The sequence below is a fragment of the Mus musculus genome, chromosome 7 (assembly GCF_000001635.26).
Source record: "Mus musculus strain C57BL/6J chromosome 7, GRCm38.p6 C57BL/6J".
In the NCBI taxonomy this organism is placed as follows: Eukaryota; Metazoa; Chordata; class Mammalia; order Rodentia; family Muridae; genus Mus; species Mus musculus.
Genome location: NC_000073.6, coordinates 78,511,190 through 78,527,541, shown reverse-complemented (window position 1 = coordinate 78,527,541; position 16,352 = coordinate 78,511,190). Strand labels below are relative to the sequence as shown.

Genomic DNA, 16,352 nt, shown 5'->3' with positions numbered 1-16,352 from the left:
ACTTCCATGTTGAGTGAATTAAGTCCTCCATGCGGGTAGTTATTAAGGAAGTGATAAGTGCTTTATAATTTAGTAAAGGGTGGCCTGGCCATTTCATATTTTTCTAAGGAAATTGACCACCCAAAAGGCAGCGCTCTTAGAACCCCCGAGGGCAGCTGATCTTAGGATTAGAGCTCACACTGTCACATCCCTTTCCAGGCAGCTGCTTGTGCCGGAGTGAGACTCATCTTTTCCTTCAGGCTTTCTCCTCCAGGGACCACTGAGGAAGAAGGGTCAGAGTCAGTGACTGTGCTCTACCATGAGCTCTGTCCATCCTTTTTCTGTCCTGGTTCAAAGCTAAGATGACTAACAGGGTCTGGTGTTGAATGACCCAGTTTACTCTTATCTCCACAGAGGAGTTCACTTTCCTGGGACACATGAATTCCAGCCTCTGATCTCAATGCACAAGCACTGTTTTGTTCATGTTTCAGTCTCTTTAGACAGCTGGAAAAGATGCTGATGCCCCTGAAGACCTTGGTAGCCAGAGCTTTTTCAAGATTTGATGTAGGGTCATCATGTTCTGAGCGGGAACAGTCAGTTGTTTATGTTTTCTGATACATGCCAGAACCTGGGCTGCTTTAGGTTGAACAAGACCCAAATTGTGTTTGCTTTCCTGGACCTTGCACTCCACCACAAGAGAAACACTATACACAAGAAACTGCAAAAGGGAGGGATTGTGACTACCACGATGAAGCGAATATGTAGGGCATCGTTATACAGTCTTGGTGCTATTGACACTGGAGGTTGAAAAAAAAAAACTTTGTTATGAGGGATTATCCTGTGCACTGCGGGCCTTTACCCACGAGATTACAATGCCACTTCCCAGTAAAGGCAAAATGTCTCTAGGCATTGCTATATGTTTGCAGAGAAACACGGCCACCCTGGATTGATGGCTATTCATCTAGTAGAAGGTTATAGCAAATGACTGTTGCTAGGTTGGCCACAGCAGCCAGTGACATGTTAGGAGACTCTTTAGTGACATCTTAGCTAAAGGAAGCAGCCAATGTAAAGGCCCTGCTGGAGGGAGGGTTCTTGTGGTCCTGGAGAAAAGGCAGGATGCCACTGAGGGAAAAGGCAATTGAGATAAGAGGGAGCTTTGTTTGAGTTGGGGATGAAGGGGTATGAGTCACATCACATAGCACTTTGTTGGTCTTCATGAGGTCTGAATTTTATCACAGCTGTCAAGTACAGAAAATAAAATCACTGGAAGTTTGAGTCCTTGTTTGTTTATGTTCAAATTTATCATGAGTTTCAAAAATGCTCATGCAGGCTTCTGTGTAGAAGACGGATTTACTCAAGTGAGTGGAAGCAATGGCTGTGTTTTGGAGAGAGTGATCTTTGTGAGAGGCAATGGTGTATGCTCTTAATTGGACTTACTGACAGCTTAGATGCTGTGATGGTGGGCGTGGTAGAGTTTGGTTTGTACAACTGAAGGTTGCTGATGCAATTTACTGAGACAGAGAAAACTCTGAAGTATCATATAAGGGCTACTATTGGATCCGATAAACTACGATATGAGAGCCTGAAGTAAGAAAAAGGTCTTGCTAGAGGCAGCCATTGAGGCGGTGACATCATATAGATGGCACTTACGACAAGCACCTGGCTGAGATCATCTTGGCCATGAGGGAAATCGGTGAAAAGAAGAACCTTAGGGTAAGACCCAGAAGAATCTGGCATTTAGGGATGTAAGTATAGAGGATCAACAAAGGAGGCTAAGAAGGGAAGTCTAAGACAGGCATCAACCCAGGACTGTGCAGCCAAGACTGCCAGAAATACAGCATGTTTCAAGAAAGAGAAACAATGGTGAAGAGTCGGTTGGAGTCACCAACATGAGAAATGCTGGCAGCCTTTTCAGTGTGGTTCCTATAGTGCAGAACAGAGACAAATGAAGTTGAAATATCAAAGAGAGGGGAGGAAGCTGGGTCTCTGACTGTGGATGAATCTTTTGAAAATATTTGCCACAAGGAAGGGTATAGGGCATGAATTGGTGGCTGGGGACCATGGCCTCAGACATAGACTCCAGAGGCAGCTGTGTATTTGAGTCTTTGGAAGCTTCAGGGCTATCTTCTTTCTGTTCCTTGCTCCATGATCCCTCAGAGTCCCTGCCATATCTAAGACATTACTTCAGCCTATACTCTAAGCCACATCGTTCTTAGGGGATCATCAGGGTAATGTGGGGTCAGACTTGAGCTCTGGTCTACTCAAGGGATCAGAAATCAGGGCCATTCAGGCAATCAGCATTGGGACCATCTGTGTGTGGAGGAAGGGGGCCTTCATGGAGGCTTTTGAGGTACGTATTTACCCTGCAGCAGCCTCCCTGATTTGAGATTCTGGAAATAAGTGGAAAACAAGACAGATCCAATTGCTGTTCCCATGCATTATGGTTCTAGTGTAGATGCCTTTATGTCAAAATGTAATAAAATAATCAAATAAGACTATTATACATGGCTATTAAGGCCACAAAGGAGACAAACAGAGCTTGTGCTCGAGAAGAACTGGAGGAGAGATGGGGGCTGTGAGCACAGAGGCGTAGAGGGCTGGCTTCTCTGAGCACGGGAGACTTCAGAGGAGACCTGGAGGAATTAAAGGAGTAAGGGAAGTACTCCCTGTAGAAGGTCCTGGTGGGAATACTCCTGCTTCATAGCAGCAGCAGAAGCCAGGCCAGTCTGGCTGGAGCTAACCCAACAAAGGGAGTGTGTCCAGAGGAAGGGCCCCACTGGCATGCTCATGGTCTTGCGTGCCACGGCCTGATGCTTGGGATTGTTGTAATTGTAAAAGGAAGCCCCGGAGGCTTTGATCCCTCTGGCATATGGACTGATGAAAGAAAAGAATGAAAACACTGGAGGAGATTGAAAGTGGTGGTATTTTGGCATGACCGTAATAGGCAAGCTGGGGTCAGTATGCCACAGCAACCCAAATGAGAGCAATGGGAACAGAGATGCAGATAGACTGGGGAAGGGAGAAGATGTCAGTTAGACCAGGGGTTAGGACAGAAGAGTCTGGACTCCAAAGAGAACAGGTTGACTGGCTGGTAAAATCTCACTCTGGGGAGTTAATCTGTGTTAGTGGGGAAACAGAGGGACCATGCTCCTCGATCTTTTCTTGTTAGGGCATAGCACCTCAGCACCTGAAGAGCACAGGTGTGCACACATACTTTCTTCATTCCTGGCACGGGCTTTGGAAATAATCAGGAAACCAGAACAGATGCTGTCTCTCCCATCTGTTAGCCTTAGGATCCGAATGCGCTTTTCTGTATCTGAGGGCGGGTCCCAGATGTGGGGCTGGCTTGCCATGGTTCCTGGCACACACATGCTTGTAGGCTGGTGTGCTAATATCTTGGCATGCTGGAGTCACCATCTCAAGACACCCTGCTCCCCACATCCCATGCTCCCCTGGCTCTTGTGTCTGGTTCTCCAGGCATCCAATTTCCCACTAGCAGCTCTCGAGGGAGAGAGCTGGTTGCTTGGCTAGTATGCTCTCAAGCAGTTCCTCCCCAGACCCCTTGAGGCCTGAACTTCATGGAGCTGTTGTTCTGGAAGGTTTGTTTATAGTGCTAAACATAACAGATAATTGAAAGCTAAGCTGCTGTCTGGATCACGAGGTATAATATGGCTAGATAACAAACAAATCAATTTCCTTATTGCCCCATAAGCCTTCAAAGTCAAATAAATGTATGGCACATTGTGCATATGTAGAACCTGACACACATGTGCGCGCGCACGCGCGCGCGCACACACACACACACACACACACACACACACACACATGGATGTGGGTTCTAATGCTGACTCATTAGGAAGTAAACTTGGAGGCTCATCTCCCCAGCAGCCAACTTACATTTCCGGTCAGGCCCCACTATTGGAACAAAACTTAGTGGACCTTGGGTTTATCTGGAGATGGCCTAGAGAGAAGAGACATTTGTATATAACCTTGGTTTTTGAAGTTATTTAGTTCTGTGATGGAGGAGTGGGGAACTTATATATGAAAAAAAAAAAAAAACCAAAACCAAAAATAAACAAACAAAAACAAACCACCACCAAGAAACAATGATTTTAACTATCCCTTTCCAGGAGACCAAGTCAAGAATAGATACAATAAATGCAATGATAGTGAGCCTAGTTATCACCAGATAAATATGGATTATGACTTCACCTCCTGGAAAACACCACTTATATGGAAACCTCAGAGATCTAGAAAGAGAAGGGAAACAAAGAAGTATCTAGTGTTCGTGTGTGTGTGTGTGTGTGTGTGTGTGTATGTGTGTGTGTGTGATTTATTTTCAAATTCTTTGAAACCCTTTCCAGATCATATTTATTCTTAGTGAGCATACACTTCCATCATTATCAGTAGCACACCTTGGCCGTGTGCATTTAGTCTTGAGTCCCAGCACACTCACTGCTCTAACCATCATACCACCAACTTGCCATAGGGAATGTGAGGACTACTGAGGCTTGTGCTTCTGGCCTACAGCATCAAGGTCCAAGCTCTGAGACTGTTGCCTGTCTAGGCCAGACTACCTCCATCCATCAGCCTTTAGCTACTGTGTTCCAAGAGGCTGCAGAGGAGACTAGCCACGATGCATTGGGAGGAAAGGGGCTGCTTCAGGGCCTCTACATATTAGGATATCAAATAAACAACTAGAAAAGTGCTAAAATGAATGGGCTTTTCAAGACGGAAATCCTATGGGGGAAAGGCCATCTGAGGCAGGGGGATGAGTTCTGTGCATTTGAAGAAGCTTCTGAAGGCTTTGAGGTGTCAGAGCCCAGCAGACATGGTTGCTGTGGTGTAGGGTTATCAAGAGAGTGTGACTCAAGCTCTGTGTGCTGTCTTGGAGAAGTCAGAGAGATATGGTCTGCATTTTAGGGAGAGGGGAAAAAAAGATGTAGCAAGGAACTTGACAATGTGAAGGTTTTACATTTAAATTTAGTTGTCTGGAAAGTTTGGGTCTGAAGAACAGCTCATTAATAGCGGTGTGAAGTCACGTTGAAAAGAACAGCAATGTGACAGAAAGGGAGGAGAGAGAAAAGGTTGGAAAAGAGGCAGTGTGGGGCCACTGTGTCTGCAGGAAGGGTGAGACCAAGTCCAACCCACCAACTTCCTGCCTGGGGAGGGTACCCTGCCTCTCTTGTGGGCTTCCTTGCACCTTCTTTTCCTCTGGTTATATGGCAGCAGATGTCTCCATGTTCTAGAATTTTCTGGATAGATGACTATAGACATTAAATACTGGGATCATAAAGGAAACAGGACATGTTTTTTAAATTAAAATATGGACCACCATGTCTGTACCAACTAATTTTCAGACTCTTGGAGAATGCCAGGTCATTTCCATATTGGCTCAAGTGAAACAGAAAGCGGAAAAGAAAGAGATGGGACAAAACACCATCTAATTTATTCAAGCACAAAAGGTCCGTGTATCCTCAATTAGTACTTAATTTATGCTTTGTTGTATTCCAGAACAGGATATGAATCAGGAATTCATATCCCTTGGTCCTGGGTCTCTAGGATTCAGAGATGCTATTGTGCATTATGGAGAGGGGTTAGGTTTCTCTCATGCTGTGGAGGAGTTGCAGTCACCTCTTGACTATACTCTTTCCAAGCCATATCTTATGAGATCCATCTTGACTCCAGTGGGATTTTCTGAGCTGCACCCGTAAGTCCTGTGTGAGTCCTGGAGTTTGTGTTGTCTTGGACCTCCACATTTTGTCACACTCTTTGGAAAAGGGGTGTTCACGGGGTCCTGTCAGAGTTTTGCAGTTTCATGAAGAGACAATGTGGAAGCTTAGGCCTGGAAACTGAGATGAACGTGAGAGAAGGCTCTTGGCAGGTAGATCTCATTGATAACTTGGTCATCCCCTTGACTTGAGAGGGTCCTGAAAGCCATCACTTTTGAATTTCCCTCTGAGACTCACTGGTATAAGAGCAAGCCTTTTGTTTTGGCCCATAGTGTTTGATGCAGAGCAGTCATTTCCAAAAATGACATTTTAAGCCATGGGACTCTACTAGCTTCGATGACAACTTGGGCAGGTGCTTTATGTGATAAGGCAAAGGTCTTCCTCTCAGAGCTGGGGATTTCTGGGACACATACTTTGCCAACAAGGGTCTATTCTGTCTGTCTCATTCCCCTACCCACCAGACATTAGTGTTATTCTTTCCCCAGTTGTGACAATCAAACTGTCCCCTGGGAGGCAAAATTACCTCCTCTTGAGAATTTTGCTGTAAACTTAATAAAGTGGAAACAATTGATATAAAGTGAGGGAGAGAGCCCAGGTTCAGTTCTTTGGTTTCTCGCTACCCTCTCTCCCTTGCTACTGATTGGAGAAGGGACACAAGTAGAGAAACAGGACCGTGGGTCCTTATGGGGGCCCTAATTGCCATATATTCTTTTATCTTCCACTATCACTGAAATCTCTTTGCTCCTGACCCTACAGCAAGCTTTGTGAGACATTTGTAGGGAGAGCCAGTTTGGCTCCTGTCACTCCTGCACCACAGGGTTTACTTAAGTCCCGACCTTTTAAAAATGTATATGTATTGAACTGGAATACCCAGAAAAAGCAATGGACACGAAGAACCCCGTGTACTGGCACTGGGCGCTGCCTCCCCAATTTGGCATTAACAAAACCATACCAATTGTAGTCTCTTACCTCATCCTATTCATTTATTATACTTTGAAGAGCCAGCCTTTTCCACTGATACTTGTGGCCTTCTAATAGCAGTCAGCACAGTTACCATAAGTGACTTGCCTTGTTTGGTACCAAGCAATGAGTCATAGAAGACTTGGCAGGAGCCGGCCAACGTCATTCGCAAATGTCAAGGCTGCACCTTCCCTGGCATGCATCTTCTCTCTCCTGCCCTCGCCCACCATAGGGATTTTCTTTCTTTTAAAAGTCAGTATATGTATATGTATATATTCATTTTTGATGTTGTTGTTGTATAACCTGGTGCATGTGTGTGTGTGTGTGCATGCACGCCTGTAAAGACAACCTAGAAGAATTAGTTCCCCCCTTTTCATCTTGTGTACTTCTAGAGATTACATTCAGGTTGTCAGACTCAATGCCAAGTGTTCTGTACCTGGTGATTCACAAGTGCTTTCTCGAGGTTGTTTTCCTGGAAGTCACGAATGACAGGTTTTCTGTCCTTCTATCCTGCCATGATGGGTCATTAAAGTCAAAGATGACCCTACTCTTTTGCAATAAAAAAAAATCTATGGCCAAGAAAAGACAACTTCTACCAGAAGCATGACGCTGTCTGTACTCAAAAACTAAGGAACGATGTCTCATAAAATCCCCTTAGCTTATGCCTTCCAGGGACTTCTATGTCCCCAGCCCTGAAAGGGCTCATGGTTGTTGTTGCTGATATTGCTTACCAGTAGTATTTTGTGGTACTGGGATTGAAGTTGGGGTCTTGGTCTTGGGTAAGCTAGATGAGGCACAGGGCTTCATCCCCACCACTCAGCCCCTTGTGAGCTCTTCAAGACACATCTTCAGTTCCCATGTCATTGTTATGAGGCAGGCAGTTTATTACCCCCATTTGACAGCTGGTAAAAGGAAGGCACAGACAGGTGAGGTGGCTGGGACAGGGTGTGATTGGTGGAGCACTCCTGGGGCTAGGATTAGCACTCTGGTGCTGCCTTGCTCTTGGCAGGGCCTGGCAACCCTTTTCCCCATAAAGGGCCAGAAAGTAAATCCCAGCCTTGTAGGCCATATGGTCTGTGCAGCAACGATCCAACTTTGCAACTTGAAAAAGGCTGTAGACGACAGTGAAGAGATATGAGCAAAGAAATGCCGATTTTTATCTAGTTCTCACAGGTCATGATGTATGGTTTTCCTTTGACTTAAAAAAAAACAAAATATGAAAATGAATCTTAGTTTTGAAGCTATACAAATGCAGACAGAACCCTGACCTGTAACCAGTCTGCAATGTGGCTGCGATACTGCTCTTCCCTGATTGAGGAGCACTCGGAAGCACCAGAGGATGCTGGAGATATTATTTAATGTACTGGAGGTCTCCGTACTGATGCTTCACTAACTTGTCACTTCTCAGTGTATGTAGGAGTCAGGAAGGGTCCATTTATAAGCACAGATCATAAAGACTGAAACAAAGTTTCAGGATGTAGGGACTGACATCTCTGCCACCATCAAAACACATTTATGAGATGCTAATAGGGGCCAAGAAAAGTGATTTCACTTATTTAAACAATCTGATTTATAGCTACTTGTTAGAAACAGTTCCATGTAGGAAGCTGGGCCCCCATGAATGCTGTACAAACATTGTGATCTCCTTGGTATTGGACATGGCCCATGGCCCGGGGAGATACACTGGAGAGGCTTAGTGGCACAGGTGGTCTTAGTCCTCTTGGCTTTCCTTACATCTGAAATGTTGTCAGTGTTCCTACCTCGGTGAGACCAGGGCATGAAAACTGCCTTGAAACCATGAGGCTTCCAGAGAGAAGGCATTAGAGTTAGAGGCCAATGCCAACCTGGCCACCTGGTCAATGTCCCCAGCAAATGCCAGTGCTTCTGGCTGCTCCACGGGGGCTCTTGGAGAATGTGTTTCAAAATGGGCTCTTGGCATACCTTGTCACTGTGCAGCTCTGAAATGTTGCCAGGAGTTCTGGCAGCCACAGGCACACTGCCTTTTTGGCTCTAGTTGGACTGGGCGGCAGATGGCAGAACCACTGGTGTGGTCGGGCAAGGGAGGGGCTGTCTGGGGAAAAGTAATGGTCACTTTTCTGGCCAGATTGTGCCTTGAGTAACTATATTCTTTAATGAAATGGTGCTGAGACCTTTTATATATCACAACCTCTGGTTATGGTGGCGGGAGGAGTCAGGTCCTAAGAGGGTTGGGATGGATCATTTCCTAGGATCTTCTGCTACCTCATGGAAGGTCATATTTCCTACACTATTAGAACAACAAAAGGGTCTTGGTGATCAACAACAGAATGGTTTTCAACTTGGACATGCCAAAAGCAGCAATGAAGGAATATTTGACTCTTGTCACTGTCAGGAACTAATAAAAATTAGACACATATTTATGATGAAACTTCTCTTCATAACAACAGTCTTGAGTTTCTTTGCTTTGAGCTGAATTTTTTTGCACTGGGTGGTTGACACTGGTTTGCATGTATTGATAAAGAGCTTCAATTAACAGTGACTTTTTTCTCTGATGAATCTGAGAATATGAATTAATTATTACTTAATAAATATAGTCTTCTTGCTAGACACAACCCTCTTTAAGATGGAGGTCTCGAGGGAAAGGCCTAGAAAGAGATCTTGGTGGTGAAAAGAAGAGGAGTTGAGGTGGTAGGGTACCTCTCCTTCGCAAAGAAACAGGAGACTCTGATTGGTTAATGTGCATGCTTAATCTTCATTCAAGTCTCAGAGATGAAACTTGAGCCTAGTTGCCATGGCACCCTCTTCCTACCTCCCCATGGTGCCTCTGAGTGCCCCATCTCTGGAGCTGCTTTTCTGTGCATTTCAATCCACTGGTTTTCTTGAGCTCCAAATGGAACGAACCATGGTTATGCAGACTGAGTGTTCGTCTGTGCCCTGGTGGGTGCATATGCCACATATGTCTTCTTCTTTATCTTGTTTGCACAGAAGCCATGCCCTTAGGCAAGCCACACCCCCTCCCTAAACCACATCATTTATATTGTATTTCTGTGCAGGCATTAAGAATATGAAAGAGTCTAAAAAGAGCCCGACTTTAGAAAATCCTGAATAGAAATAAGAGGGAAGTAAATTGAGTCAAAAATTTGAAGAATGGGTTTGAAGGGTTCTCGAGCTGGGGATAGATGCTAAGCACTCTGTCCTTAGGCTATACACTTAGAAGCCATGAGTCCTTCACTCCTATGTGGAACCCCACCATCCAGAGGGGAGAAGCTGAACTCAGGGTTAATTGGTGATTTGTCAGAAGTCATGGCTCATGCTCCAGGCTTCAAGCTCATGTCTGACTCTAAAGCTGGTATGCCACCTCTTGCTGTAGCGAACTGACCTTTTCTGTCTTCCTGCAGACACATAGAGAACTGGCGAGGCCTGCACACACTCAATGCTGTGGACATGGAGCTCTACACGGGACTCCAGAAGCTGTGAGTACACCAGGGTGGCTTGCTAGGAGACAATTGGGATGCTGCCTGTCATCCGAAGTAGTAGTAATGGAAAGCCTGCTGTTTCAGTGTTTCTTCTCATGAATCCTTTTTGGGGATGGTTGGCATCACCCATTTTGAGGATGTTAGGAGCCACCTTGGTCCAAACAGGCCTGGGGGCTTCCCAAGGTTAGGATTTCAAGGTTTCTCTGCTCCAAGGCATTCTGGGAATGTGTTTATCCTTCAGCTCTGTGCTTGGCGCAACCCTACACTCTATCCCCAGCCTTAGATTCCCACTAACCACTACAGTGGAGTTCAGTGTTTCAAACATGGGCAACCAAAAGTGAGGAGAAAGAGGAGAAAGCATAAAGAGACTGAAGCCTCCTTATCTCTGGAGCACCAGGTACCCTGATTCTCAATTGCTGGTTAAAATGGGTAGTGGTTAGCACCCAGCAATGACTGCTTATATCCCAACCTTCACCTAGTCAACAAAGGAATTGGGTTTATATCTCTCATTGAGCCCACATTTGGCAATCTAGGGTCATTAGTAATGAAAGGGTCTTGCCTTCTTTCTGGCTATAACCCCTGGGTTTATGCTAATCATCTTTTTTCTCTGTTCAGGACCATCAAGAATTCTGGACTCCGGAACATCCAGCCCAGAGCCTTCGCCAAGAACCCCCACTTGCGTTATATGTGAGTAGAACTGAAATTTTGGAGAGGGTGACAGGGTACATGCAAGGAAATAGTCCTGAACGATGAAGCTGGCTTTGATATTTGTTGTCCTTGGCCAAATCCTTTAACTTTCTTAGGCCTACAGTTTTACTTTGGGATTTGGTAACCTCAGAAGGTTTCAGAAGGAAGCCAGGGCTGAGTAGGTGAGCCTCCAGGCTTCCACGTGTCTACATTTTTCATAAAGAAATTTGGGATTTTATGGGAATGTAAATAACAGGGCTCAATGTGGACAGGACTCTATTGAGAGTATGTGTAGGATTTTAGGTATGTGTTTGGAATTACAGAAAAAAGGAAAGCAAGACCAGACCAAGTGTGCCTAAGAAGAGTTTAGGTTCAGTAAGAGCTGGGAGAAGTGGAAACATCCGCATAAGATCACAGGCCTCGATTTGAGATGGGACAGAGGAGACATGCTCTTGGTTATCTGTCTGCTTGTGCCTCCCTCACCCTGACTTCCCTCCTGGCTGTGACTGACTAGTGGGATGGCTTCTTAGGACAGTGGTTCTGGTTTGACCTTGCAGGAATGACATCATCTATGTTGATGCTTCTTCTCCAAGTCTAGATCTGGGTAGGTAGACTATAGGATTTGGAAGGAGGAAAGTCATTTCTTGTGAAGCAAGGGAGCATGAAAGGAAGCCTAGTAAGTGATCAGGGACAAGTCAACTGGCAATACTACAGAGATACACTTGCTCTCTGGTTCAGCTCTTTCTCAAGAAGAATAGCCATGTGGACCTTCAGTTGGTTTGCCCCCAAAGAGTAGAGAGTATACATGAACTGGATGGTGTAGCATCTGCTACAAGTGGGGAAGAAACAGAAGACCTCCTGGCAGGTTGACTAGTCTTTCTTTTGGATACTGATAGTTGGCAATGATAATGGAAGAGAGCTTGCTGGGTAGAAATCTTGTATATAAGAAAAGCAGAGCTTCTAAAACATGTGGTGAAGAAGTGGAGAGCAGGAGACTTGGGGGTGGGGTCCATAGAGATCCTGAAGAATATGGTTGGGGCTTGGTTTCTTCTCACAGAGGTCCTGGCTATACTCTTGTGTTTTCCCAACCTCAGAATGAATAGTTATCTCTTTTAGCCACCTCTGTTTTGTGTTGAACTTTCTTCCTTTCCTCTGGAAGTAGCAAGCTCCACAGCTATTGGGTGTGGCCATTTATACTAACAATGGGGGACTGAGACCTCCCTCTCTAATTCACTCTTGCCCCTCTTGCCCTGTTTTATGCCCCATGGCACGAGTCTCCTGATGTGTGTGTTCTTCGCAGCCAGCATAGCTGCAACCAGAGAAGGGCCTTGGACCAGATGTTCCAGGTGTTTATTTTATTGAGGGATTTGAGTTTCACTGTAAACGTTCCCAGGGGGAACGAGCTTTTGACATCTGAAAGGTTTCCTTTTTCACAACATACAGAGGTCATGAAACCACATGGCCATGGCAGATCAGGTGGGAACAGTTGGGGGCTGTAGAACCACACGACAGTTCCAGCTGACTACTGTTATGTGAAGTGCAGCCCAATGTCACCAGACTTCTTGTTTATCCAAGATGAGCAGGAAAAGCAGCACCCACCGAAGTGGCTTTGTTGACACAGCCGAGACTTCAGAAGAGCCTGAAGGTTACACACAGCAGAGACCAGAGGGCAAGGTGTACAGTCTGGCTCATTCGTGGGTATGATGAGCAAACTTTGTTCATTTATGAAGACACACCCCAAATCCCTACTGAGTAAATTTCCCGGCAGCTTTGGGACATTTTCTCCTGGCAAATGGTCCAGGCCCTACTGCTCTCTCACATCTTCTATTTCTGTCTTCTAAATGCATTTACAAGTCTTCAGGCCCCAGCTGAGCAATCACAAGGCGATCACTTACTCCAACACTAATTGCCAAGCCCTGGCTTGGCAGCTATTTCTTTCTTTTCCTTCTCCCTGCCCCTTCTTTTCTTTTTTCTTTTAAAGGGAAATGGCCAAGAAGACTTTCTCCCCTCTTTGTACAGAATAAAAAGCAGGTATTCTTACCCAAGTTATCTCAGTCATTGGACTGGGGCAACTGCCTCTCATCCCTGAACTGTCACTGATACTAATGTAATTCTTCCTCACACCAGAAAATGAGCTTGTGACGCCAAGGTCAAGTTTTGGCAGCAAACGTGGCCGGGCGTCAGAACTCTAGGTTTCCTTCAAGGTCTATGAGTTACTATCTCGGATTGATTGCTTCAGTTTTCCCTCTTTTGCTGGATGAGGGAAAAAATGGAATATTGGTGCATACACATTCAGGAAAGATCTTTCTGACTGGATAGCTTTTAACCCTCCTGTTTAGACATAGGAGGCTCAAGAATAAGGACTTTTCAACTTAATAGGAATATATGAGTGCTAGGCTATAAAGTGAGCATAAAGGAGAGTGTCTGTTCCAGGCAAAGACTCCATGATCAATGTATGGCTTTTAGCCCAGCAAGTAGAGTTTAGAAATAGTGCTTGCTGATAAGATAATGTGTTCTGCTCTTGCCGTTGCTGGAGATCCAAGAACCCAAGGGAAGGGATAGGATGGCCTCAGGGGCTTCCCCGACCTCCCTTTGGATTTCTGTTCTACAGACACATTTCAGCTTCCTCATGTGTATAGTATACCTGTCTTCAATATCTACTGTCTGTTTTTCTTGAACAGGGACAGATCAACCTTGATGCATTTCTCTCTTTTCTCTGCTTAGTCCCTTTTGCTCTAGATCTATCTAGACCAGTCTAGATAGTACTCACTGCAAGGAAGAGCTCAGCAGTGGACGCGCCTCTAACTTCCTTATTTCTGAAAGTTTAGAAGTCACATCTACTAACACTATAGAATACGGAGCATGCCCCTGTCGTCGGAGGTTCACTTCTACAGCTGTTCTTCTTTTTCCGTTAAGAAAGGTGTTTTCTCTAGCATGGCTCACACACAGATTTGGTCTTGGGGTGGGGGTGGGTGTCCTCATCTTCAGAGTAATGTGGATGCCTTCTGTGAACTGTGTTCACACCCACAGGTCATCACCCAGTGATGGTGTTTTTCTTTAGCCTTCAGAATACTTCCTGGTTCTCAGGGAACTTTCATAGACTTCACCCCACCAAGTTCTCATAGCCAGTCAGGTGGCTGGTGTTGGAGGAAGTTTTACTTCACAGACCTAGAGGAACTCTTATTGGTAGATGATAGAAGCAGAAACTTGCCTTGGTTCTTAGATTCTCTTCCCAGAAATATTTCCATTTTACCTGTGGGTGAAGAGATCACCACCACCACCACCACCACCACCACCACCACCACCACCACCACCATCACCACCACCACCACCACCACCACCACCACCACCACCACCACCATCACCACCACCACCACCACCACCACCACCACCACCACCACCACCACTGAATCAATCAACCAAGCCAACCCCACACCCATCAAAACCCTGAGATGCTTAGCAAATTACATTAAGAAGACAAGTCTCCAGGGAAGAGCTTGCTTAGCTGGCAAAGTGCTTGCCGCGTAAGCTCGGGGACTCGAGTTTGATCTTCAGAACTCGTGTCAAAAAGCCAGACATGGATCTGTAATGCCGACACTGGGGAGGCAGAGCCAGGCAGATCTCCAGGCCAGTGAGAGAGCCCATCTCACAAAAACATCAGAAACAGCTCCAGACAAATGACATCTGGAATTGTCCCCCGGCCTTCATATACACACATGTGTGTAAACACCTGCATACATAAACCATGCACACATAGAAGCATAAACACACACACACTCCCTTATACACACACAGATGTACAGACAGACACATGTGTCAGAAAAGAAGAGGGACAGGCTAAGTAACACTCATTAAGAATTTACTATGAATCAAGGAATGCCTTTGCAAATACCGGCTCACTTCACGTTGAATAGTCTCTACCTGAGAACTGCTTTGTAGTTGAATCCCATTCTGTAGATGAATACACTGAGGCTCATGAGTCACAGCTGATTTCTCCTAAGGCCCTACTGTAAGCTAGTGGAGTAGTCAGGCTGAGGATTCCAATCCCTCTGACTCTGAAGCCTGTGTACTTTCTTAAATCCCTCGAGTGTATCTTCTCTCTGGTTTTCTCAGCAAGTAATTCTTGGAGGAGGGATGCGGGGTCTTTAAAGTTTTATTAGAGAGCTGCAATCTCTCCCTGGAGATTTAGCACCATCCAGCCTCAAAGAGCTTGGTTGAGAAAGCTGTTTAGTTTCTTTCCCTATTCAGGTCAGATCTTGTACCAACAGTTGCATTACTAACTGCATATCTTTATTGTGAAAGATTTCTTAGCGCTAGCCTATGGTCTGCTTTATTTCCAGGAATATTTAATGTCATATTCCAGCAAGTCAAAAGGCTTTATTTAATCCCTTGGAGTTGGTTGTGGTGGGATCTCTCTCATGTTTACTTGCTGGCTTTTTTTATTTTTTCCTAAGAAGCTGAGGACAACCGACTGTCCTCACACTGCTGTAAGCAGACATTTGATTGCTCTGTTCAGCTGGGAACGTTGGCTCCCTCCGCCCTGCTTTGATTTGGGAATGCTTGTGGCAAGGAGACTATGTTTTCAAGGAGAGAAGGTCAACAGTGCTTAGGTGGATGGGGATAGAGAAAATGGCTGGAGGCCCCATCCTCCTGGACACTGGCTGGACAGTATGCAATTCATTTCTCCTTAGGGAGCAGGGATGAAAACACGGTGAAGCTGATTTACTATGTATTACAAACCACCAGAGGTTGAAGTAGTCTGATCCTGGACTCCAGGCTTCTGTGCTGATATTTTAATAGCAAGTGTTCACCTCTCTGCCTGCCCCTTACCTCTGCACTGAGACTTTGTTTCCTACATCTCAGAGGGGTGGGTGATTGGTATACTTGTCCCCTGACTGCCCCTATGCAAGTGACCTTCCTCCTCTGTTCCATGCGGAGAGCACACTCAATTCACTACTCTCTATTACTGATGGTAATAGACCAAGGGCTTTGGAGGTCATATCTGAGATTTCCACTTACTGCTGTTGACCTTAGGGAAGCTAGTGAACTTCTGAGAGTTTGGAAGGAAGGGCAAGAGGCCCTCCTCCTTAGGACTGTTCTGAACTTTCAGTAAGACAAAGCGTGCAAAGAGCTTAACTGAGAACATTATGAAAGGCTCAGGGCACTCGCCCTCCCTGCTCTCTGGTATCCAATTTCAGAGATTGTAGTGAGTTAACCTGGAAGAGCTGCTAGAACTAATTCCCAAATTCCGATTCTTATCCCTGCTCTCTCCCTTGCCTCTCGGCTCTCTGTTCCACACCCCTATGTGGGTGGCTAGATCATATATCCAGCTTAACTTAGCCAAAGTGGGATTCTTGCAATGTTTGGTTTGGTTTTGGGACAGGATCTCACCGGACTGCTCAGGCTACCCTCAAACCCACAGTTCTCCAGCCTCAGCTTTCTAAAAGTTAGAAGGACATGCGTAGTCCATCACAGCCGCAGGATTCAAGCCATGGCTTCTCTCTCTGTCTAGTTTCCTTGTGCTTTCTCTACTGTAGCC

The 16,352-nt window shown here is 45.5% G+C and overlaps 1 protein-coding gene across 13 annotated transcripts in view; it reads left to right on the top strand.

Moving 5' to 3' along the window:
- Ntrk3 (neurotrophic tyrosine kinase, receptor, type 3) overlaps window positions 1–16,352 on the top strand; it is a 401,049-nt gene that overhangs the window by 53,493 nt on the left and 331,204 nt on the right. For all 13 annotated transcript variants that reach the window (XR_001785487.2, XR_001785486.2, XR_001785488.2 and 10 more), the window contains 2 exons: window positions 10,049–10,123; window positions 10,742–10,813. Coding sequence is in view for 7 of the 13 variants with exons in the window: in XM_011250816.3 (XP_011249118.1) it covers window positions 10,049–10,123; window positions 10,742–10,813 (147 nt within the window). In the remaining 6 variants the exon portion in view is untranslated. The remainder of the gene's footprint in view (window positions 1–10,048; window positions 10,124–10,741; window positions 10,814–16,352) is intronic.